At 36.1% G+C, this 24,968-nt stretch overlaps 1 protein-coding gene across 3 annotated transcripts in view; it reads left to right on the forward strand.

The window, feature by feature from the left end:
- TAF2 (TATA-box binding protein associated factor 2) overlaps positions 1 to 24,968 on the forward strand; it is a 90,624-nt gene that overhangs the window by 60,009 nt on the left and 5,647 nt on the right. Inside the window, exons 23-25 of one of the 3 annotated variants that reach the window (XM_043976572.1) lie at positions 19,183 to 19,412; positions 23,063 to 23,218; positions 23,672 to 23,777. In XM_043976572.1, coding sequence (XP_043832507.1) covers positions 19,183 to 19,412; positions 23,063 to 23,218; positions 23,672 to 23,777 — 492 coding nt within the window. The remainder of the gene's footprint in view (positions 1 to 19,182; positions 19,413 to 23,062; positions 23,219 to 23,671; positions 23,778 to 24,968) is intronic. The other 2 variants (XM_043976573.1, XM_043976574.1) reach the window with 2 other exon arrangements.

Raw genomic sequence — 24,968 nt, forward strand, 5'->3', positions numbered from 1 at the left:
ATGTGTATGAAAGAGATGGGAAGGGAAAGATTTGTACAGATGCAACATATTACTGATTATTAAAGTTTTGGATAATGAATTTGGAATTAGATGTTAATTCAAATGACTAGCAAAGATTACATTTAGATTATTAGCTATGTGTGGTCTAGTGGGAAGAAAACATACATTAAGAAAACAGCTCATTCATTTATTAGCTAGACCTTGGGTAGATCACTGAACCTTTTGGTTAGGGGGCTTATGTACTATTTGTAGAAATACTTTGATATCTATAAAATCCTTGTATTATATTGTTACTGTTATGACAGGGAAACAGCATAGTATGATAAATAGGGTGCACTTAGTAGAGACACCATGGATGGTGCTATATAAAGGATTCTAAACTTGGAGTCATAGGGCCCAAGTTCAAATTCTGACTGCCACTCATTATCAGTGTGACATTGGGCAGGTCACTTCACCTGTCCAGGCCTCACTTTCCATATATGGAAAGTGAAGGATTGGATTAAATAACCTCCAGGGCCTCTCATTTCTAGATCTTTGCTTTTCAGGAATGGAAGATTTTTTCCTATGAAATGGTTTTCAGAAGATTTGGGACATTGAAAGTTTGTTTTCTTGGCAATAAATATACAATACTTGGGCACCTTGCCATCTGTCCTTCCATTTCCCCCTTCTTCTCACCTAGAACAACTGCCCATCAGACTAAGAAAGAAGCCATACCTCCCATGAAGGTGACCTAATGCACTGTACCTACCTGGTTTCAGGACTATGCTTCAAATGCAATCTAGCTGCTTACATCTGAACAAGGGCCTGCACTGTCATCTTGCCATTCCCCCTTCCTTTTTTTCCTCTTGCTCTTTTTCTGGGAATAGTACCAAATCAGTGCCATCATTACTACTGCAAAAGGCATGACAGTTTACTGTCTTATTTATCCACTCCGACCAAAATCTCCCCTCTCTGTCTTCCACTCTTTTATTTTTGTCATCTCTTATTAGAATGTAAGCTTTTTGAAATTGAGAGCTATCTTATTTTTGTATTTGTATTCTCAACACCAAGGACAGTAGCTGGCGTATAGTTGGCACTTAACAAATTTTTCTTCATTCATCTGTTCATTGAAAGATGGAGCATAGTGTATCAGTCATAATAGGAGTGGAACAATGGAACTTTGAGCAAAGGATGAATAAAAATGTGGCCTGTTTACTTTGGTTTTCAGAACCTTGTACTTATTATTATTATTATTTATTTATTTATTTTTGGTGAGGCAAATTGGGGTTAAATGACTTGCCCAGGGTCACACAGCTGTCAAGTGTCTGGGGCCAGATTTGAACTCAGTTACTCCTGACTCCAGGGCCGGTGCTCTATCCACTGCACCACCTAGCTGCCCCTTTAAAATGTTCATTGTCACCATTGCTTTTCTTTTCTTTTCTTTCTTTGTTTGCTTTCTTTCTTTCTTCCTGCCTTCCTGCCTCCCTCCCTCCCTTCCTTCTGTCCTTCCTTCTTTCCTCCCTCCCTTTCTCCCTTTCTCCCTCCCTCCCTCCCTCCCTCCCCTCCCTTCCTTCCTTCGTTCCTTCGTTCCTTCATTCATTCCTTCCTTCCTTCCTTCCTTCCTTCCTTCCTTCCTTCCTTCCTTCCTTCCTTCCTTCCTTCCTTCCTTTCTTTGCTTTTTTTCCTTCCTTTCCTTTCTTTCCTTTCTTTCTTTCCTTTCTTCCTTCCTTCCTTCACAGGGCAGTGAGGATAAAGTGACTTGCCCAGAGCCACACAGCTAGTAAGTGTCTAGTGTCTGAGGTCAGATTTGAACTAAGGGCCACCTGAATTCAGAGCTGGTGCTTTACTGCACCACCTCACTGTCCCCACCTTGTACTTGTTCTTAATTTCATCTTGAATTAATAACAAATTCTCTTAATGCACTTGTCTATCAAATTGGTATAATAGTGTTCATTCATTTCCGTTGAGTCCAACTCTTTGTGATCCCATTTGGAGTTTTCTTATCAAAGATACTGGAGAGCTTTGCCATTTCTTTCTTGAGCTCATTTTATAGCTAGTAAATGTCTGAGGATGGATTTGAACTCAGGTTTTCCTGACTGTAGGCCTAGCACTCTAGCCACTGTGCCACCTAGCTGCCTTGAAATAGACACATTAATGCTGTTAAGAAGAATAAAAATTGCCTAGGATAGAAGGTATCTTCTTTGGTATACACCAGAAGAGGGAGTATATATCCTATGAGATCATTTATCCACTAAAGGTAGAAGGTGTTTTGTCCTTTGGCTTGCTGAATGAATAACATTTATCTATTTATAGTCTTTTGATCATCCAAAATGTACCTGGTACATTTCTTCGAATTCTTTTATTTTACCATTTGATATTTAAATTAATACAATTTACTGTCCCAGAGAGGAGGGAGGGATAGAATTTGGAACTCAAAACTTGAAAAAAATTTTTTTTAATTATTTTAACATTTAATTTGGGAGAAAAGTGTTATCACAATAAATTAATGCAATTTGCTTTGTTTACAACATGCATCCTTGTGAAGGCATGTTATTTTTTTTTATATTGTTCAGTAAGTTTAAGTATACTGTATATTCAAATTTCAAATGTGTATGTGTGTGTATCAACTACATCAGATTTTATTGGATTCATCAAATATAAAATGTCAGATTATTTTCTTAAAAGAAACTTTAATAGGCCCTTAAAACCTATCACAAAAGTTTGCTCTTTTCCCATTCTCTTCATCTTATAACCCATTCATATTATCCTCTACTCTCTCCTCTATTTCCCCAATCTTTGACAAAGTGGTAGCCATTCCCTTTGCCAAGACCATCTCTTCCAAATGTGCCTTTGATCCATGCAGATTGTATCTCTAATCATCCCCCATTCTTGGTACCTTCTGTACGGTCTTCAGACACAAGTCTCCCTGTCCTTGGAAAACTTTCATCAACAATCTCTTAATTATCCCATCTCATAGTCTTTTCTTTATCCTCATCTTTCTCAATCTATCTCCTGCATTCAATACTGTTGACCACCCTCTCTTTCTATATATTGTCTCTGTTTTTGTTAAACTTCTGTACCCTGGTTTGCGTCCTCCATATCTTTGCTCCTTCTAGGTCTCCTTTGCTAGCTCAGTATCCATATTCCATTCCTTAACCATGGATATTCCCCAGAGGAAGGAAATAAGCATTTATTTAACAGATAGTATATGCAAGGTACTGTCCTAAGCACTTTCCAAATATTATCTCATTTATGTTTACAACAACCCAGAGTGGTGCTATTATTTTTTTTCATCCTCATATGAATACTTTAGTATTTTCTAGTTACATTTAGAGATAATTTTCAACAATTGTTTTTATAAGATTTCTAGTTTCAAATTTTTCTCCCTCCCTGCCCCTCCCCAAGACAGCAAGTAATGTACAATCACATTAAACATATTTTTGCATTAGTCATGTTATGAGAGAAGAATCAGAGCAAAAAGGAAAAACCTCAAAAAACAACAACAAAAAAAATAATAGAAATAGTATGGTTCAATCTGCATCCAGATTCAACAGTTCTTTTTTTTTTTCTGGATTTGGAGAGCATTTTCCATCATGAGTCCTTTGGAACTAACTTGGACCATTGTATTGCTGAGAAGAATCAAATCTATCACAGTTGATCAACACATAATGTTGTTGATACTATGTACAATGTTCTCCTGGTTCTGCTCATCTCACTCATCATCAGTTCATGCAAGTCCTTCCAGGTTTCTCTAGAGTGGTGCTATTATTGAAGAAACTGAGACAGATAGAGGTTGTGATTTGCCCAGTGTCATTCAGCTGGTAAATATCTGAAGACAGTTTGATCTAAGGTTTTCCTGACTCCAGAACCACCACTCTGTCTACTATTCTACATAGGTTTTGTCTACACCCTCTTCTTCTATATTCTTTCTCAGCAACATTATCAGCTCCTCAAGTTTAAAACCTTGACATTATCCTAGACTCCTTAAATGTCCCTCATCCCACATAGTTACTAATTCTTGCCATTTTCTCTCTTCATGACATTTCTCAAACCTGGCCTTTTCTCTGCCATACCAATCAAACTACCAAAGAATTACTTGATAAAGCTAAAAAAAAAAATTTACAAGATTTATCTGGAAGAATAAAAGCCAAGAATGTCAAGGGAATCCATGAGAAAATGGGCCTGGAAATATCAAATCTCAAACTATACATCAAAAGCAATAATCATTAAAACACAATTTGGTACTGGCACGCAATATATAGAAACAAATGAGCACAGCAACCTATCATTTGGTAAATCCAACGATCACAGCTATTGGAGAAAGAATTTGCTATTTCACAAAAACTGTTGGGAAAAGTGAAAAGTTGTCTAAAAGAAACTAGGTATAGACTAACATCTCACACTGTATACCAAGATAAGTTCAAAATGAAAACATGAGTTAGACATGAAGAATGATATAAATAAATTGGTGGAACATGGAAGAAATTAACTGTCAGAGATCTTGATATGGGAAGAATTCATGACAAGATAAGAGAGAGAGGAGTTCACAGGAGATAAAATGGATAATTGTGATTATATAAAATTAAAAAGTTGTTTCACAAAAAAACCCGGTACAGACAAAAGAGAAGCAGAAAATCAAGGAAAAACAAATTTTGCAGAAGGTTTAGCTGATAAAGGTCTCATTTCTAAAATGTATAGGAAACAGAGTCTAATTTACAAGAAAAAGATCCTTTCCCCAATGGATTAATGGTACAAGGATATAAATAGGCTGTGTGAGAGGAAGAAAGCTAAGCTATCAATAGCCATGTGTAAAAAATACTCCAGATCACTAAATATTAGAGAAATGCCCATCAAAACAACCTTGAAGTACCACCTCAACCCCATCACATTGGCTAAGATGACAAAAAGGGAAAATGCCAAATGCTGGAGGGGCTATGGGAAAAGAGGTATACTAATACACTGTTGGTAGAACTGTGAACTAGTCTAACCATTCTGAAAAGTATTTTGGAACTGCACCTGAAAAACTATTAAACTGTGCATATCCTTTGACCCAGCACTACCATAGAGATCTTATCTATACCATACCCCAAGGAGATCCAAGAAAGAAGAAAATGACTTATATTTAAAAAAAGATATTTATAGTAGCTCTTTTTGTGGTGATAAGGAATTGAAAACTAGGGGGATGTTCATCAATTCAGGAATGGCCCAATAAGTTGTGGGATATGAATATGATGAATACTGTGTTGTAAGAAATAATGAAGAGGATGGTTTTAGAAAAACTTTGGAAGACTTATATGAACTGATATACAAAGTAAATGAGCAGAACCAGGAGAACAATTCATACAATAACAACCACCTTGTAAAGATAATCAATTTTGAAAGACTTCGTCACTTTGATCCTCTCAATGACCAACTGCAGCTCCAAAGGACTTATGATGAAACTGCTCTCTACTTCCAGATAGAGCTAATGCCCTCAGAGTCCAAATTGAAGCATATTTTCTTCTCTTTCTTTTTTGTGGGGATGGGGGGGGAGGGGAAGGTGGTTGTCATCACTAACACAGGAATTTGTTTTGCATCACTATATATATTTGTAATGGATTTTGTTTTTCTTGCTTTTTCAAGTGGTGGGGCCTAGGGAAGGGAGAGAATTAAGGACCGAAAATAAAATAAAAGTTGAATGGAAAAAAAAAAGACCAGTCATACCTAGTTTGAGAAGGAAAAATAAACATTAATGAACAGGCAGAAAAAATAATAAAGTGCTACACACACTTGCCTCAACCTATCTTTCCAGCCTCACTGGATCTTATTCCTTCTTCCACATTCTGTAATCCAGTCACACTGGCCTTCTTTCTATTTCTCACACAAAACACTCTCCTCCTAACCTTAGACTCTTAGAGGCTTCTTCCTTAAAGATACACTCAACTGCTATTCCTTCCCTATCTGTCTTGTATACATTTGTATTTATTGACTTTAATTTATGCTGTATATATGTATATGTGTACTTGTTATCACCCTGATTAGAATTTAAGCTTCTTGATAGGCGAGTAAGGATTGTTTCATACTCATATCCATCAATACATAATGGAGTACCTGGCACATGGGATGTACTTAATAAAGAATTGTTGATTGATTGAAATAAATTAAAATTTCATTCACAGTTGAGTGCCCTTTTCTATAATATGAGAAAATAATTATTAATAATGCATTTCTTGAGGGGACCCAAGAGGGACCCAGTCTTTGGTTGGCTTTCTACCCACCCCTCACTTCAGAGGTAAATTTTTAGGAAGGACTTCTAATCCTGTGTAGGGTATACAATAGAAATGGAAAATAGATTCTTTGACTAGCTCTGTGGACTTAGGGCATTAAACCACACCTCTCAGAATGGCCTTTGCCCCTCAGAATCTCTCCCATTAGACCCTGAGCCATTTTCATATGGACCACCCTCAAGTCATGTCAACCAATGAAATTGAATGATGCCAGCCAATTAGCTTTGATCAGTGTGTAAGGAGCTGCCCCTGTCAAAAGGAGGGAAAAGACTGTAGGGAAAGGGGCTTGCTTTCTTTCTTCCTGGGCTTCCTGGGACTCCCTTGGACTCTATGCTCCCTCTCCTCGCCCTCTTGGTTCAATATGCTGGGCATATAATTGTTTAGGCCTGTAAGCCTAAACTAAACTAGTGAGGAAGTTAGGGAGATACACAGTAAATACTTTAATAATATGTGATATTAATTAATAGTAAATGCTTACTGTCTAAACTGGTGAAATAGCATATAATTTATAAATAGCAATATTTTAGAAAAACCCAGCCTAATTCCCCAATAATTTAATAACACAATATAGTAGACTATCTCCTTGTCTTTACCTGTTTTTCATTATAAGTTAATTTTGTTCTTTACTCTCAGGTTGTATTTTAATAACATTTGGCACATTACTACTAGGATACATATAAACACTTATGAAATCATTGTGGACATTGAAGGCTCACTGTTTTATATCCATCATTATTTGTTTTTTAAAAGTTTATAGCTACACTCTAGGGGTTGGAATGAGTGACTTCTTCTGATTCAGTTTTGTCAGATTTGCCAGATGTCAGTATCAGGAAATAAAGTTTTAATGTTAACGTTAAAAAGTTTCAGAGTTCTTTTTCATCCCTTAGGTATAGAATTTGTAAAGCACAATAGAATCACACCAATACATGCATTGGGAAGCTGTGAATATAGGTACCTACTGCAAAAATTTGGATTGCTCAGATTTGAATTTAGCTTAAAGAAGTCACTACTGAAAGCCAATTGGTGATATTTGGCTGATTCATCTCCTTAAAATCTTCAGATCTATTGGTCATCATAGGACTTCTGGATTTTCATAATCATGTCTTAAAAACAGACCCAGTTTTCTTCTTGGTAGCAGTTTATCTTGCTCTCTCAATAGTTACTACTCCAGGAAAGGGAAAAAGTATATTTGTAGAAAATCATACATTCACTTTACAGGCTTTTCTCTTCAGGAATTGTCTCAGTAGGGAAAAGTACATGAATACTAGTTTTCATTAAACTTTTTTTCTTGGTTCAGCAAAGTAATATTTATGAGATGTTAATTGGTTTACACTGTACAATTCCCCGGGGGGGGGGGAAGTAGAGTAAGAGAATGGTGGGTATGTTTTCCCCCTCTCATTTATTTAAAAAATGTACCTTGCCATTTCCATCAGTTCATGAGCTTGATTAGAAAATTAGAGATTTTTCTTCCACTGGCTTTTGGGACACTACTTTTTTTTGGTTCTCTTTCTAGTATAACTATTCTTTCTAAGTTTACTTTGTTGGATCATCGTTCTTCTGTGTCCTATCCTCCCAATTTTCTAACCATCATATTTTCCCTCTTTACTAATTTCTCATGGTTAACTCATGACCTTTTATAGATTATTTCTCAACTTCTGCATCTATATATCCAGAAGTATCATTTCTTTCCTGAGATTTTAAATCATCCTTGCCAACTACTTGCTAGGCATTTCTACCCATATGTCCTAGCAGTACCTCCAGCTTTACATGTTTCAGACAGAACTGATTATTCCCTATTCCCCCAAACCTTATCCAGTTCAGCATTCTATTCAATAAGTATTAAGCACCTATTAGGTGAAAGACACTGTAAGGCACTACAGAGATTACAAAGAAAAAAAATGGACCTTGTCCTCAAAGACAGGGCAAAGCAATATTACTCAGGTGAAGAGAGGATATTCCAGACATGGAAGTCAGTTATGTGGAAGATGGAATGAGAAACCTGAATGATGACAGTACCGCCATCCTGCCAGTCTCTCAGGTTTATCTCTCTGAATCAACCTTAGTTCTTCTCTTTCCCTCATATTTAATTATTTTTGAAGGCTTATTAATTCTACCCTCATAGCATCTCCCCTCTATTCCCACAGTCACTACCCTTTTGGATAAAATCAGATGACATTCTGTGCCCTGCCTAAAAAGTACTCATTCCTCCTTTCCATCTCTTTGAATACTTTGCTTTCTCCAAGGGTTAGCCAAGATGCTACTTTCTATAGGAAGTCTTTCCTTATACCTCTAGTCATTATCTATTCTCCTCAAATTATCTTTACTTGGTTGTTTACATATATCCCCCAGGAAAATATAAACTCCAGGGCAGAGTTTGTTTTCTCCATGTTTGTGCTAGTATCTTTTGAAAAAGTGTTTGCTATAAGGAAATGTCAACACCACAGAATCAACATTTTTGAATTGTGCTGGAGAAGAGTCTTCTGAGAGTCCTTTGGAGAGCAAGGAGATAAAATCAGCAATACTTAAAGAAATTAATTCAGAATACTCATTGGGATGACAAATACTGAAGCTGAAGCTTAATAACTTTTTGCACATAATGAGAAGGGCCTGATGATGGTAAAGATTGAAAGCAAAAGGAGAAGGGGATGGCAGAGGATGAGATGGCTAGATAGTATCATGGAGACCACAAACATAAGCTTGGACAGACTTCAGGAGATGAAGGGGAATAGAAGGGCCTGGCATGCTGTAGTCCATGGGGTCCCTGAAAAATCAGGACATGAGTGAACAAATGAACAAGAACCACCTAGTGCCTACTATCATGTCTATACTTTGTAGCTACTTAATAAATCTTTGTTCATTTGAATTGAATTGAATCTTTAAAGAATGTCATAAGGGGAAAGATTAATGAATCACTTAGGGGCTGGAATTCAGTCAATTTAGAAAGACAGACTTTTAAAGCTGGAAGAGACCCTAAGAATAATCACATTTTAGATAAGGAAATCTGAGACTTAAAGACTTTACTAAGGTCATAGAACTAGTTGAAGAGCTAGAATTAATACACAGACTTCCTAAATTCTATTCCATTGTTCTTTCTACTATGTAGAATGCTACTTTGATTTTTATTTTGGTCATTCTAATATCATTTCAAGATTTTTGAGACATGAGGTTGTTTGTTGTCATTTTAACAGACACTTAAAAATCAAAAACTGTTCAAATTCTAGTGCTGCAAGGGTACCTCAAACCATTCTGGTTTCCTTTAGACATTAAATCCTTGTGGCTATATATAAATACATAAATACCACTCTAATGGGCGCTCTTAGTTCACAGATATACAAAAGCAGACAGCTTGGGTTGCTGAAGAGCTGTTATTTTTCTTTTTTTCTTTTTATTTTATAAAAGTATCTTATTATTTTTCAGTTTACATGTAAGGATAGTTTTCAACATTTGTTTTTATAGTATTTTTAGTTCCAAATTTTTCTCCCATCCTCCCTTCCCTCCCTCCTTTCCAAGATAGCAAGCAATCTGATATAGGTTATAGATGTACGATCACATTAAACATATTTCTGCATTAATCATATTGTGAAAGAAGAATCAGAGCACAAGGGAAAAACCTCAAAAAAGAAGGAAAAAAAAACATTGCCAAAGTAGAAATAGTATGGTTCAATCTGCATTCAGAATCCACAGTTCTTTTTTCTGGATATGGAGAACATTTTCTATCATGAGTTCTTTGGAAATGTCTTGGATCATTGGACTGCTGAGAAGAGCCAACTCAGTTCCCAGTTGATCATCATACAATTTTGCTGTTACTTTGTACAATGTTCTCCTGGTTCTGCTCCTCTAACTCAGCATCAGTTCATGTAAATCCTTCCAGGTTTCTCTGAAATCCTCTGCTCATCATTTCTTACAGCACAATAGTATTCCATTACATTCATATACCACAACTTATTTAGCCATTCTCCAGTTGATGGGCATTCCCTTGATTTCCAGTTCTTTGCCACAACAAAGAGACTGCTATAAATATTTTTGTACATGTGGATCCTTGTCCCTTTTCTATAATCTCTTTGGGATACAGACCTAGTAGTGGTATTACTGGGTCAAAAGATATGAACGATCCCATAGCCCTTTGAGCATAGTTCCATAGTTCACAGCTCCACCAACAATGCATTAGTGTTCCAATTTTTCCACAGAGCTGTTATTTTTCACAAGCAGTTGCCCTGACCTGGTCTCTGTGTTTCAACAGGTGTCTTAATTATTTGTGCTTGATTTATATCTCCAACCATCTCTCCAGCAAGGTTCTTCAGTCTTAGGTAGTGATAGGCAAAGATCTTGTCAGAAAGTGAGTGATATGTGAATATTAAGAGAGGGAAAAAGACAAATGACTAATTCTCAGGAGGAAAAAAAAACTCAGTTAAAAAACTTGAACACAAGCAGAAAAACCAATAGAGAAGATATTACTAACAGAAGGGAATATGGCCTTTAGATCATCTACATGAGTCCAGACATCTGTGAATAACTAATATAATAAAAAAGAAAATACCTAATGATGCAAAGGACCTTGTGGATTCCTAAGAGAGCATGAAATCACAGCCAAATGAACCTGTGTGGTTTAAGAGAGCAGTAATAATTGCCAAAACAAAATTTATCATATGTAAAGCAGAAATAACAAGCAGAATAGAAGAACTTGAATCCATGATGGTAAATATCACTAAAGAAAAAAAAAAGAATGCAAACATACAGACATGAAGAATAATCTAGGAGAAGTAAAGCAAAAAGCAATAATGTTAAAAGAAAATATGATCTCTATACAAATAAAAAGATCAAAGACAAAATGCACTGAGATAACCTAAAGAACATAAGTCTCTCAGACAATATTACAGGTCAAAAATCTGAAAAGCATAATGTAAGAAATGATACAAGGAATCTGCCCAGAACTTCTGAACATAGAAGATACAAAAACCCTATGTTGCAAACTCCAAGATATACAGTGGTTAAATTTAACAATTCTACTGACAATAAATACTGCAAACAACCAGAATAAAGACCTTCAAATATAAAGAAAGGGAAAATCAAATAACACACAACTTCTTTACCCACCATAAACTCTAAAAGAATGAGTGGAGCAATGTGTTAAGAGCAAAAGCACTCAAGATTCAACTCAACATGACGTACTCTGTAAACCTCAACTAAAATTTCAAAAAAAAATTTTTTTAAAGAGGCATTTGAACCATTCCTACAAAAAAACCCAGAAACACCCAGAATTGAGGACATTAGGTCATAAGGCAAATAGGTGAATAGTGGGTAGAGTGCTGGTGTCAGAAAGACCTGAATTCAAATTGAACCTCAGACATTTCATAGCTGTGTGGCCCTCAGCAAGTTAGTTTGACCTCTGTTTGCTGTATTTCCACTTCTGTAAAATGGGATTAATAATAGTACCTGCATCCTATTTGCAAAGCATTTTGCAGATCTTAAAAGTGCTTTATAAATGTGTTATTATTTGCTTTGTAGACACCTCAGAGAACAGAAATATGAAATAAATAAACAAATAGAACTATCAAGGAAGGTGTAGGTAATGAACTAAATTATCCTTGGAAAAAAGGAAAGAAAAAACTATTAAAAGACATCTATGGGCTTAACTGCAGAGAAACCATTAAGAGATTTCTTTCTAAAAGTATGCAAGGGGATAAGGATGAAAGCAGATATCAAATGAGATAATTTTTCAAATTACATAAAATATATATATATATACAAAGTGCTCCTTAAAGAAATATTGTTGTTTGTCCTTCATTCTCGTTTTTTCTCTGTTTAGAATTTTATTTTCCAAATTACATGTAAAAACAAATTTTAAGATCAATTCTTTAAAACTTTGTGTTCCAACTTCTCTTTCCTCCCTCCCTTCCCACCCCCCCACCTGCAAGAACTCAAGTAATTCAATATAAGTTATACATGAGTAGTCATGGAAAACATCTTCACATTAGCTAGCGTAGCAAGTAAAATTAAATGTGGTTGCCTTATTATTGTCTCAAGTTTGGGGAAAATTAGCTGGGGTTTCTAATATATTTGTTACTTATAAATTAGAAGCTTTAGCACCAGTTTGGGGGCATTAAGCATTTATTAAATCATACCAAGTATTAGTAAAAAGAGAACACCTGTCTCAGAAAGTTAAGAAAAGGCCTCTCTAGCCTAGAGGAGAGAATAGAGCTCAGCCTGGCCTGCTTCTTCCTTCAAGTCCTGTGCCACCACAAGAGCCTCAGAGAGCTTAACTAGGAGTAACTGCATTTGGAAGCTTGCTCTCATTTCTCTTTCCATTCCTTCCTCCACCTCTCTAAATCTTCCTTCTGTCTCTTCTACTTTCTCTTCAAAGTCCTTTTCCATGGCCTGAGACCAATTCATATTTTTCTTGGAAGCTTTGGATGTAGGTGCCCTGAGGTTGTTTTCCTCTTCTGAGGGTGCACTTCGATTTTCCTTGTTGCTAAAGAAACTTTATATAGTTCTCAACTTTCTTTGCTTGCTCATCTTGCTGTCTTTTACTTGACTTTTAACTTTTCTTACAGTGGGGCCCTTCTTCCAAGCTACACTATCCCAAGTTTCAGAGGGTCCCAGGTGTTTTGGTTTGAGGGAGGGCTGGTTTTTCTCTCGCCTGGCCTGTTCTCTGGTCCAAAGATAACCTCAAGCCAACAGAACTATGTGTGCTGTGGTGGTTCTTAGCTCTGATGAGCCTGTGCCCCTCCCCCACTTGGCCTCCTGCTGCTCAAGATTTCTTCCTGGTTTCCTGCTGGGGTGGAATAGCAGAATTCCTCCTTAGGTCCCACAGACACCCCTATATTCCTTCCCCCGACCCAACTGGCCAGCCGTTCAGCCCCCTTACCTGACTGTAAGCTTAGTTCCAGAAGACGCTGGTGCTGCAGCTGATTTGGAAGCTCGGGAGTAAGTTCTTTATGTGCAGCATGTCTGGGGTCTGTGTCAGCGAGATCGCGAGGTTGCACTGTTCTTGCAGCCCAGCTTGGCCCCCTCTAATCTGTCTTTGGCTGGAAAATAATCTCAGCCTGTCTTTTTGTGAGTGTTGTTGCTCCAGGGGTTGTTTTATTGCTGTTTTGGGGGTAATTGTGTCAGGAGCTCTCTGCATTTAATGTCTTTCCTCTGCCACCTTGGCTCTGTTGTCCTTCATTCTCAACGAGGACTATAACATTGGGGTGATGTCCTGACTTTCACAGAAGTGGATTTAAGTGAGGCAGGAGTGTGCAAGGTCACCAATCTCACTCTCTTCTCCTTAGCCATCCGGGTCCAGTGGCAAGACATATATCAGGATGACTGGAGATGGCCCTGGATGTCTGAGGCAATTGGGGTTAAGTGACTTGCCCAGGGTCACATAGTAAGTGTCTGAGGCAAGATTTGAATTCAGGTCCTCTTGACTCTTGGGTCAGTGCTTTATTGACTATGTCACCTAGTTGTACCTTAGAGAAATAAAGGATAATCTAAATAGTTGGAGGAACATTGAGTGTTTGTGGTTGGTTGTGCCAACATAATAAAAATGTCATTTCTAACAAAGTTAATTTACATTTTCATGATATACCACTTAGACCATCAAAGGTTATTTTTGGCGGGGGTAGTCAGTGAGGGTTAAGTGACTTGCCCAGGGTCATAAAGCTAGTAAGTATCAAGTGTCTGAGGTCGTATTTGTACTCAGGTCCTCCTGAATCCAGGGCTGGTGCTTCATCCCCTGCGCCATCTAGCTGCCTGAGGATACTTTTTAGAACTAGATAAAAGACTAACAAAATTCATTTGGAAATATCAACTATCTAAAATAGCTAGGAAAGTAATGAAAAGAGGTAAATTATAAAACTCATCAAAATCATTTGGTATTTAAAGAGGTAGATCAGAGGAACTAGGTAAGTAAGAATCAAAAATAATAGAACTCATTAACTATGTTTGATTACTTAGGAAGAATCCCCCATTTGATTAAAAACTGTTAGGGAAACTGGAAAGTAATCTGGCAGAAATTAGACTTAGATTGACACTTTATGCAATATTCTCTAATCCCTTCTCAATGGATACCCAACCTTAATAGTAAAGATCATACCAGAAAAATACTCAAATAGGTACATAATATACCTTCTCACAGTTATTGGTAGGTAGGTATGTTTTTAACCAAACAAGGGATAAAGACAATTAAAAAAGACCAAATAGATTAGTTAAATGAAACCTAAACAGAATTAAGGAATTAAAGGAAGCAGTCTTTGTATTGGGGGGGGGGAGAAACTTTTTATCAAATTTCTCTGAAGAGGGTCCGGTATCCAAGATACACATACATACATGAGTGTGTGTGTGTGTGTGTGTGTGTGTGTGTATACACACATAAGTTTCTATACATGTGTGTATATACATACCCATACTCACACACATTATATATAACCTGAAACTATTTCTCAGTAGATCAAGTGGTTAAAAAATAAGAGACTGTTATCAAAAGAATTGTCCTTCGTTTGTTTGTTGGTGTCCATGATATAAGGGTGATATCATGACTTGCAGTGAATTGGATTTAAGTGAGGGAGGACTACCACTCTCTCCTCCAGAGCCATCTGGGTCTAGTGGCAAGATACACAAGGATGACTGGAGATGGCCCTGGATGTCTGAGGCAATTGGGGTTAAGTGACTTGCCCAGGGTCACGTAGCTAGTGTCTGAGGTGAGATTTGAACTCAGGTCCTCCTGACTCTAGGGCCAGTGCTTTAGCCACTGTGCCACTTAGCTGCCCCTTACAAATTTTTAGCATCCGTATAAAAGAATGCTCAATATCACCAGCAACAAGAGAAATTAAAAACAACCCTGAGTTTAATCTCACAACCTGCAAATGGGCAAAGATGAGGGAAAAAATGGGAATAGTCAGTGTTGAAGGGGGATGTTGAAAGAGAGGTGTACATTGTTGATGGAGCTGTGATTCTATACAACTGTTTTGGAAAGTAATAAAGTGACTAACGTGTCCATAACCTTTGACCTAGAGATTCCATTAACTAGGCTTATAACCCAAGGAGGCCACTGATAAGAATAAATTCCTGTATACAGCAAAATATTTATAGAAGCATTATTTATGATATCAAAGAATTCAAAACAAAGTAGATATCAGTTGGGGAATGACTAAATAAATTATGGCACATGAATAATGAACATTACTGTATAACTGAAAGAAATTATGAATGTGATAAACACAGAAAAGCATGGACAGATCTACATGAACTGATTAATAGAGAAATAAGTTGAACCCAGAAAATAATATATATATATATAATAGCTACAGCAACGTAAATAGAACAATCACACACACACACAAAGGAAACACTTCAAAGTTATAAAAAAGGGGGCAGCTGGGTGCAGAGTGGATAAAGCACCGGCCCTGGATTCAGTAGGACCCGAGTTCAAATCCAGCCTTCTGGGCAAGTCACATAACCCTTATCGCCCCGCAAAAAACCAAACAAACAAATAAGAACAAAAACAAAAAATAAAGTTATAAAGAAGCAGCATGGCTCCAAAGAAGAGATATGAGAATACTCCCATATCCTACCCCTTTGTGGAGGTAGGTCCTCTCCACAGATTTGGCACATCACACATATTTATTTAAGTTGTAAAAAGAGTATTTTAATTTTTTCCAATTATATATGAAGATAGTTTTCAGCATTCATTTTTCTAAGATTTTGAGTTCCAGATTTTTCTCCTTTCTTCCTTTCCCTCCCCTCTCCCAAAGCCAGCAAGCAATCTGATATAGGTTATATATTACAATCATCTCACCTATATTTCCATATTAGTCATGTTGTAATAAAAAAAATTAGAAGAAAGGGGGAAAAACACAAGAAAGAAGAAAGAACAACCGAAAAAAAAAACACAACACACAACAAAAGTGAAAGTAGTATGCTTCAATCTGCAGTCACACTCCATAGTTCTTTTTCTGGATGTGGAGAGCATTTTCTATCAAGAGTCTTTTGGAATTATCTTGGATCATTATATTGCTGAGAGAAGGTAAGTATGTCACAATTCATCATCATACAATATTGCTCTTACTGTATACAGTGTTCTCTTGGTTCTATTCACTTTACTCAGCATCAGTTTATGTAAGTCCAGGTTTTTCTGAAATTCATCTGCTTATCATTTCTTTTTTTTCCATAAAAGTATTTTATTATTTTTCGGTTACATGTAGAGATAGTTTGCAACATTTGTTTTTGCAAGATTTCTAGTTTCTATTTTTTTCCCCTCCCTCCCCTCTCCCCAAGACAGCAAGCAATCTGATACAGGTTGTATATGTACAGTCTCATTAAACATATTTCTGCATTAGTCATTCTGTGAAAGAAGAATCAGAGCAAAAAGGAAAAACATCAAAAGAGAAAAACCAAAAAAATAGAAATAGTATGGTTCAATCTGCATCTAGATTCCATAGTTCTTTTTTTTCTGGATTTGGAGAGCATTTTCCATGAGTCCTTTGGAACTATCTTGGACCATTGTATTGCTGAGAAGAATCAAGTCTATTACAGTTGATCAGCACACAATGTTGTTGATACTGTGTACAATGCTCTCCTGGTTCTGCTCATCTCACTCATCATCAGCTCATGTAAGACCCTCCAGGTTTCTCTGAACTCCTCCTGCTCATCGTTTCTTACAGCACAATAGTATTCCATTACATTCATATACCACAACTTATTCAGCCATTCCTCAATTGATGGGCATCCCCTTAATTTGCAATTCTTTGCCACCACAAAAAGAACAGCTATAAATATATTTATATACATGGGTCTTTTCCCCTTTTTTATGATCTCTTTGGAATATAGACCTATTAGTGGAATTGCTGGGTTAAAGGACATTACACATATTTAAAGACATTTTTAACATATTGAACTGTTTTTCTGATTTATTTTTCTCTTTTAAAAATATTTGTTATATGAGGTGACTTTCTGGGAGGGACCACTATGCTGGGTGAAATTTTGATGATTAAAAATGAAAAATATAAAATTTGTTTGAAAGAGAAAATGTAGAACATATTTAGGGGACAGAAAATACTTTGAATAGTCCAGCTTAACTCATAATTATAGACTCTCACAGTACAAAAGGATCTCAGAGTTTATCTACTCTTTTGTAGACTTAAATAGGAATCCATTCCTGACATGATCAGTCATCCAGATTCTCATAGACCTCCAGTAAAGTTGGGAACATGCTATGATGATCTATTCTACTTTTGCATAGCACTAGTAGTTAGAGTAGACTGAAACAGAGTGTGAGGTGTCAGAAATTATGGCTTTCATTAAGTATTTGACAAGTACATCCCTCCATTAATTATTTCCCATTTATCCTGTATTCCTTTGTGTATATTTGTTTGCATGTTGGCTCCTACATTCGATTATAAGCTCCTTGAGGGCAAGAACTGTCTTTTGACTCTTTTGTATCCCCAGTGCTTAGCACAGTGCCTGGCATATAATAAATGTTTATTGGTTGGCTGAAGTTCTTTGTAGTTCTATTTCTAATTCCAATGTAAATGTTCTTTCAATAGAAATTATAATAGAAATATAATAATAGAAAAAATAGAAAGAACATTACCTCTATCAGGCCAAATTTTGTTAACAATTTTTATGCCCATTTTGCTTTGCTTGTCAAAATTACTGCCAAGTCCTCATATTCTTTGAGATTTTAAACTAAGCTATCTAATTTCTTTCAGACATTGTAATGTTATTTCTGCATAATTATGGTGCAATGTCATCAGAATGAGGATATGTAATAAATATTTTTTGTCAAGTATTTGGCAGTGAGGTTTAGCAGAAAATGCACTGAATGGAGAACATTGTACACAGTAACAGCAACATTGTGTGATGATCAACTGTGGACCTAACTCTTCTCAGCAATACAATGATCCAAGAAAGGACTCATGTTGGAAAATGTTCTCTATATCCAGAAAAAAAGAACTCTGGAATCTGAATTAAGATTGAATTATACTGTTTCTGCTTTTTTGTTCTTTTTTTGAGATTTTCCCCTTTTTTCTGATTCTTCTTTCACAACATGACTAATACAGAAATATGTTTGATGTGATAATGTGATTGTACATATATAACCTATATCAGATTGCTTTCTACCTTGGGGAGGAGGGAGGGAGAAAAATTTGGAATTCAAAATCTTATAAAAACAAATGTTGAAAATTATTTTTACATGTAACTGTACATGTAAGATAAAAAAACACAAAATGCACTGAATTTTGAGGTAGTTCAGGGTCATGTTACTATTGTTTTCATCTTGGGTCTAACACTTAATCACTTAACTCAGCTCTATGGGTCTCAGTTTTATCATCTGCAAAATAAGGGGGTCAGACTTAAAGGATCCTCAGGTCCCTTTTTGCTCTAAATCTGATTCTGTGCCTGTCATGTGGAAAAGGGATTATACTTGTTCCTAGAAGACAGAACTGAGGGAATTTTCAGAGGCACATTTAGACTCGAGTACAACAACATATTTCTTAAAAGTTAGAACTGTCCAGAAGTGGAATGGGGTTGTCTTAAGAAATACTGATTTTTGCTCTCTTTAAGCAGGGTTTCTGTTGCAGGGTGTCTGCAGTCATTGTAAATAGTTTTTATCAAATAGAATAAGCTTTTCTCAAAAGTTATCCAAAAAAGTATTTCCTTTATGCTAAGCCTAACATAAGGCACACCACTGCTATAGAAGCTACTTTCCCTGTATACTATTGTCCTGTACCTCCTTAAACACTGTAATTTAACCAAGTATTTTCATCTTTTAGGCTAGGTATCTATCAACCAGAGGATATTCAAAGGTAGAACAGTTCCATTCATATGTAATGAATATAAAGGCAGGATTACTAACTGATTTGCTTATGTCCTAAGAATCTAGATTAGTTATATTAAAAAGAATACCAAAATTAAATCAAAATGTTACGTATTATTTTTTCTTCTTCTACACTAGGTACTTCACATGATTGGAGACTAAGATGTGGTGCTGTAGATCTGTACTTCACACTCTTTGGTCTCAGCAGACCTTCTTGTTTGCCATTACCAGAGCTTGGATTGGTTCTTAATTTGAAAGAGAAAAAGGCCGTGCTGAATCCTACCATCATCCCTGAGGCAGTAGCAAGCAGCCAAGAGCCTGTGAGCAATCTAAACAGTCATGCCCAGTTAATTGGATTTCAGAATGCTGTAAGAACCACTTTTATTATTTTATAAAGTTGAATTAATTATATTAATTATAACCTAAAAATGTATTCCTGGAATTATAATTACTGGTAATGAAATTTTGTTTTACCATCTAAAAACCATAGGAAAGAGGTTTTAGGGGAAGTACACTGACTACTGCATGATCAGTCAAATATCTTGTTATATACAACTATACTATAGATACAAATGTCTTGTTATATACTACTATACTGTATAGATAAATATTTTGTTATATACAAATGGTCCCTATCAGGACCATTGCATTTGGTCATGGAGCTTATGTATTGGGGTGGGTGGGAGAGAGTTTGACTGAATGTTAACTTACTACAAAATTCACTTCTAAGCGGGTTGTACACTTTCTGAAGGAAGAGACTTTTTTTTTTTACTTTGATGTCTCTCATAATATTTGGCACAAATGCATAATGGATGAATGAATGGTTAACAACTGAATGAGCAATTTTCAGAGCTTCAAACAGATTTGTATCATAACCAACTAATGTTTGATATTTATATTCACAATTTTTATTATCTTTACATAGTCCTCTAATTTTAAACTTAGATTTTAAATAGAGATCAATGGAGGAGCAGATAGGAGGATAAATACGAAAGATTGACCCAGTTCTATAAGAATAACATTAGGAATGCTAAAGTGCAGGGTGAACTAAGAGAAATGTAACGATTGGAATGACGCCACCTGCTGGAGACTTACTGTAGAAGAGTTCTGCCCATGAAGCTAAAGTCTTTGAGGGCAAGACCAGGAGTCTTTTCTTTGGCGTCAGGAAGTGACGCGGGCTAGTGGGAGGAGGAAGGAAGAGACTGGCGCTCGGTCTCACTCTCTTTCCTTTGGACTCTGGTGGAGAGCGGAGCTAGAAATGTGCTCTCCCTTTAATAGATAGGAATCTAGGCCTTTTCTTCTCTCTTTACCAAACTCTTATTCTCCTTAATAAATGCTTAAAAGTCTAACTCTTGCTAAAGCTTATAATTTATTGGCGACCACTCATTAGATATTTTAGCCAGTTTAGCTAGAATTTTAGCCCTTAACAGAAATAAAAAGACTTTAAAAAAAATAGGTATAGTATGTGAAAGAAATGATCAAAGGAAGAATAGGGCTGCTGCTCAGGCTTTAAGTAACAAGACAGGGATGAAGACAGGATAGCATGCTTATCAAATTTGCAGTTGACAGAAAGCCAGTAAGGACAGTATCGCACTGGATAATAGGATTAAAAAAATCTTGAAGACTGAAATATTGAACTGTATTTAATAAGATGAAGTTTCATAAGGATAAATGTACAGGCTTACTCTGGGTTAAAAAAAATATATACCTCACAGATATATACTGAGTGCCATTGAGCAATCAATCTTAAAAAGAACCTAAGGTTTTAGTGTCCCATGAACTTTGTATGACTGAGTAGTGTGATCTAACAGCCAAGGAAACTAATGCACTCTTAGGCTAAAGAGAGCAACAACAGGTCCGGGACTAGAGAAATGAAAGTCCCTTTGCACTCTGCTCTGCTCAGACTGCGTCTGGAATATTGTGGTTAGTCCTTTTCACCACAATGTCACAGTGTCACAAGGACACTGGTGAACTGGATAGTGTTCAGAGGCAAGAAGTTAGGATGGTAAAGGCCTTTGAGTCTCCTTCCCTAATAAGAAGTGGTTGAAGAAATTAGAAGTGTCTAGCCCAGAGAAGAAAAAAATTAGTGACAAGATGATCTGTGTGCAGATATTTGAAGGACTGTCACAATGTTTGGCACATAGTGAGTGTTTAAATTATCTTTAAACCATGAAAAAAGCATTATTAGACTTCATCTTCTTGTTCCCTAATTGTATAAGCCATTAAAAGTAGAACTGTACTAAAAGCAGATTTGAGCTTCCTGTAAGGGAAGCTCAAATCTTGCCTTTGGAGCTATCTCAAAGTGGAATGGGCTACCTTGATAATGAAGGGTGTTTCTTCTCACTGGAGATCTTCAAGCAAAAGTTGAATTACCACTTGTAGGATAATGTTCTAAAAGATATTTTTGTTCAGTTGTGTGTTGAATAGATGGTCTCTGAGATTCCTTTCTACTGGGAGATAATGTGATTCCATTTACTAACTTAGTAGCATTTGTAAAGAATTGCTTATGGAACATGTAACTTAAAGGTAACTATTTCATTATAATATGGGAACTTTTTTTTTAAGTTCTCTTATTGTGTTTTTTTGTTTTTGTTTTTACTTCACAGTCTTTCCCCTTAACAGTCTTCCTGTAAAAAGAGAAAAAAGGTTAACTGAACTGACTCATTGACAATGTCTGATAACATATCTGTAGTTCCTCACTTTTTTATTAAGATCAACAGTATATCCTCAGTTTTCTGGGACTCAAGAGTGAACACTGCAATTAATTTTTTGCTTCATTTTTAGTATTTCTGAAGAGTCATTTTATGTATTGGTTTCATTCTCTGTCTTTCATTAGTTCATATGTCCTCACATGTTTCTCTGAATTCCTGGTATTTCATTGATTGTTTTGGTCCAGCAACATTATATTATATACATATATAGCGCAATGCATTTGGCCATTTCCCTATTGAAGGTGACATATTGTGTTTCTGGGTTTTTTGCTTCCTCAAAAATGATGCTACTCATATTTGGTGTATGTAGAGCTTTTGTTTCTGTCTTTGGCCTCCTTAACAGGGGGAATGGTGGTAATTTGTCTAGTAGTGGGATCACTTAGTCAAAGGATAGGAACATTTTACAGATATTTTCCTGCATAACCCCAAATTGATTTATGAGAGTATCCAGAAAGTTTAGGAACAAGAATTTCTTGAGTGATAATCAAAAATCTTAAGCTCTGTAGACTTCAGTTGCCCCAATATACAGACTAAGTAACTTTCTTGACTACTATTTCCAATGGTATCTCCAAAACTTTAAAACACGTTAAAACTGATTTCTCAATTAAATTCCCCCCCTCTTTTTTAAAGGTTCATTTTAAACTTTATATATTTACATAGGTTCTTTATCTAAATTTTTGCTAATGAAATGCATATAGAATATAAAATTTAAAGAAAAAGATTCTTTTGTTTGTTTCTTTCTTTTTAGTGAGGCAATTGGGGTTAAGTGACTTGCCCAGGGTCACACAGCTAGTAAGTGTTAAGTGTCTGAGGCCGGATTTGAACTCAGGTACTCCTGACTTCAGGGCCAGTGCTTTATCTACTGTGCTACCTAGCTACCCCGAAAAAGATTCTTTTGGATAAGACATTTGTTAATGATATCTCATACCTCCTCTATGTTTTTAAAATATATGGACTTGATAATAATTTCATCTGTTAGTACCAGTCTATATTTACTAACTTAGCTCTTATTATTCACATTTCCTTCTTTTATATTTCCCATAACTCTCTGCTAAGTAAAAAACGTTCTTATGGAATTCATACACTGAAAATTCACTGAGATGCAAATCCCTCCCCCCAAATTAAAAATAAAAAAGATTTTTGAAGATTATATAAGTTCCTTTTAAGCCCACTGCCTAGTAACTTTTAGATATTGGGCTACTCTAATTTGCATGGTTGCTTTAGCCATTGTGTTAATTTTAGGTATACTATGGGCTGTTTGTCTTTAAAAAAAAAAAATCTAATTTTGACCTTGAATGGTGCCTCAGGAAGAAGATCATCTTGCCAAGGAATCATCAGCTAATTTATCAGCTCATCAGCAGGGAGTGAAGAGGAAATCTGACACACCACTGGGGTCCCCACTAGAACCTGGTCAAATATTGGAGAAGAATGACGATAACAGTAAAGTGAAACTCAAAATCAGAGTAAGGAACATAGGTTAAAACTAAACTAAAAAATATAGGATAATCACCTTCTTGGAAAATCTTTTCACATAATTACAATGTTCTTTTTCTTCCAAGCTGTCTGGGACAAGTCACACTGTCAAAGATCAAGCAAATGAAACTTGGACAGTCCAGCCAATTCTTTCATATAAATTATCATGTAGCTGTCTTACTTGTGAAATTCTACTATACATCTCACTCCTTCTCACAATAGAAGAACAGATTTAGTTAGTTGTAAATTTTCAGTCAGATTTCCTTTTTCTTCCCACTAATAATACACCTTATCCTTTCTCATTCTAATGCTTTCCTGAGGTAAGAAGACTATCTTTGTGGTTATTTGGAGGCATACCCTGTGTTCCCTTTCCTAGAAATTGAAGAGATTATTAAAGTGATTCATTGTTTTTCTCCTTCCTTTATTCTGTTGGTATATTACAGTTCTCAAATTCTCAAGAGGAGGAGGAAGTTGACATGGACACCGTTCATGATAGTCAAGCTTTTATTTATCATCATTTGAACATGCTAGAAAGGCCGTCAACTCCAGGTACAATGAGTTTGCACCATGCAGAGGGATGGTGTATGTTTTTGAAAATTGGGCAAAGCAAGTTTAAAAGTGAGCAATGAAAATTATTAGATCTTCTTAACAGTATTCATAGATTTTTAAAATCAGGATTGTTTTGGTCCGGACTTTTGATTTCATTTGAGTAGGGAATTTGGATAGAAACTCTTCTTTACTGCCAAAATAGGTATCTAATCTATAACTTTATTGTCTCAGAGAGCTACCTGGCCCACTTAGAAGTTAAGTGACTTTCTTGTGGTTGCACAGTAAGTATGTTTTGTGAAGGGGGGCCTGTCTTTTTCACCACCAAAGCAACTACTGGCTAACTGCCATCAAACAGGCAGGGAATCACAAGATCCCTGTAACATGCCCCAGACTACCATTTCCCCTTCTAGCCCCACCCTCATAGTCATCATCTTGGGAGTCATTTCCTGGGGTGTGGGGGCCAGCTCTTCCCACCAACTTATAAAAAAAATACACACACACACACACACACACACATATGCTTCCATCTTGTACTCAGAATTCATCAATTCTGGAGGTGTATAGCATTTTTCATAATTAATCCTTTGGAAGTCTCTTGGATAATTTTATTGCTGAGAGGAACTAAGTTATTCACAGTTGATCATCATACAATTTTTAAAAGTTATTTATTTTTGGTGAGGCAGTTGGGGTTAAGTGACTTTCCCAGGGTCACACAGCCAGTAAGTGTTAAGTGTCTGAGGCTGGATTTGAACTCAGGTCCTCCTGACTCCAGGGCTGGTACTCTATCCACTGCGCCACCTAGCTGCCCCCAGTCATCATACAATATTGCTCTTACTGTGTACAGTGTTCTCCTGGTTCTGCTCACTTTACTTTGTACCAGTTCATATAAATCTTCCCAGATTTTCTGAAACTACCCTTCTTATCATTTCTTCAAGCACAATTGAATTCTATCACAATCATATACCATAACTTGTTCAGCCATTTCCCAATTTATGGACATCTCAGTTTCCAATTCTTTTGTCACTACAGATAGAACTGCTATATATATATATATATTTTTTTTTTGTACAAATGGGTCATTTTCCCTTTTCTTTATTTTTAAAAAATTAGTATAAATTTTATGCATACATTATTTCACTTTTTTTTTTGCTCTTTTCTCATAGCATGGTTATAGGTATTGTATTTCTTGTC

The sequence above is a fragment of the Dromiciops gliroides genome, chromosome 1, assembly GCF_019393635.1.
Source record: "Dromiciops gliroides isolate mDroGli1 chromosome 1, mDroGli1.pri, whole genome shotgun sequence".
Taxonomy (NCBI): domain Eukaryota; kingdom Metazoa; phylum Chordata; class Mammalia; order Microbiotheria; family Microbiotheriidae; genus Dromiciops; species Dromiciops gliroides.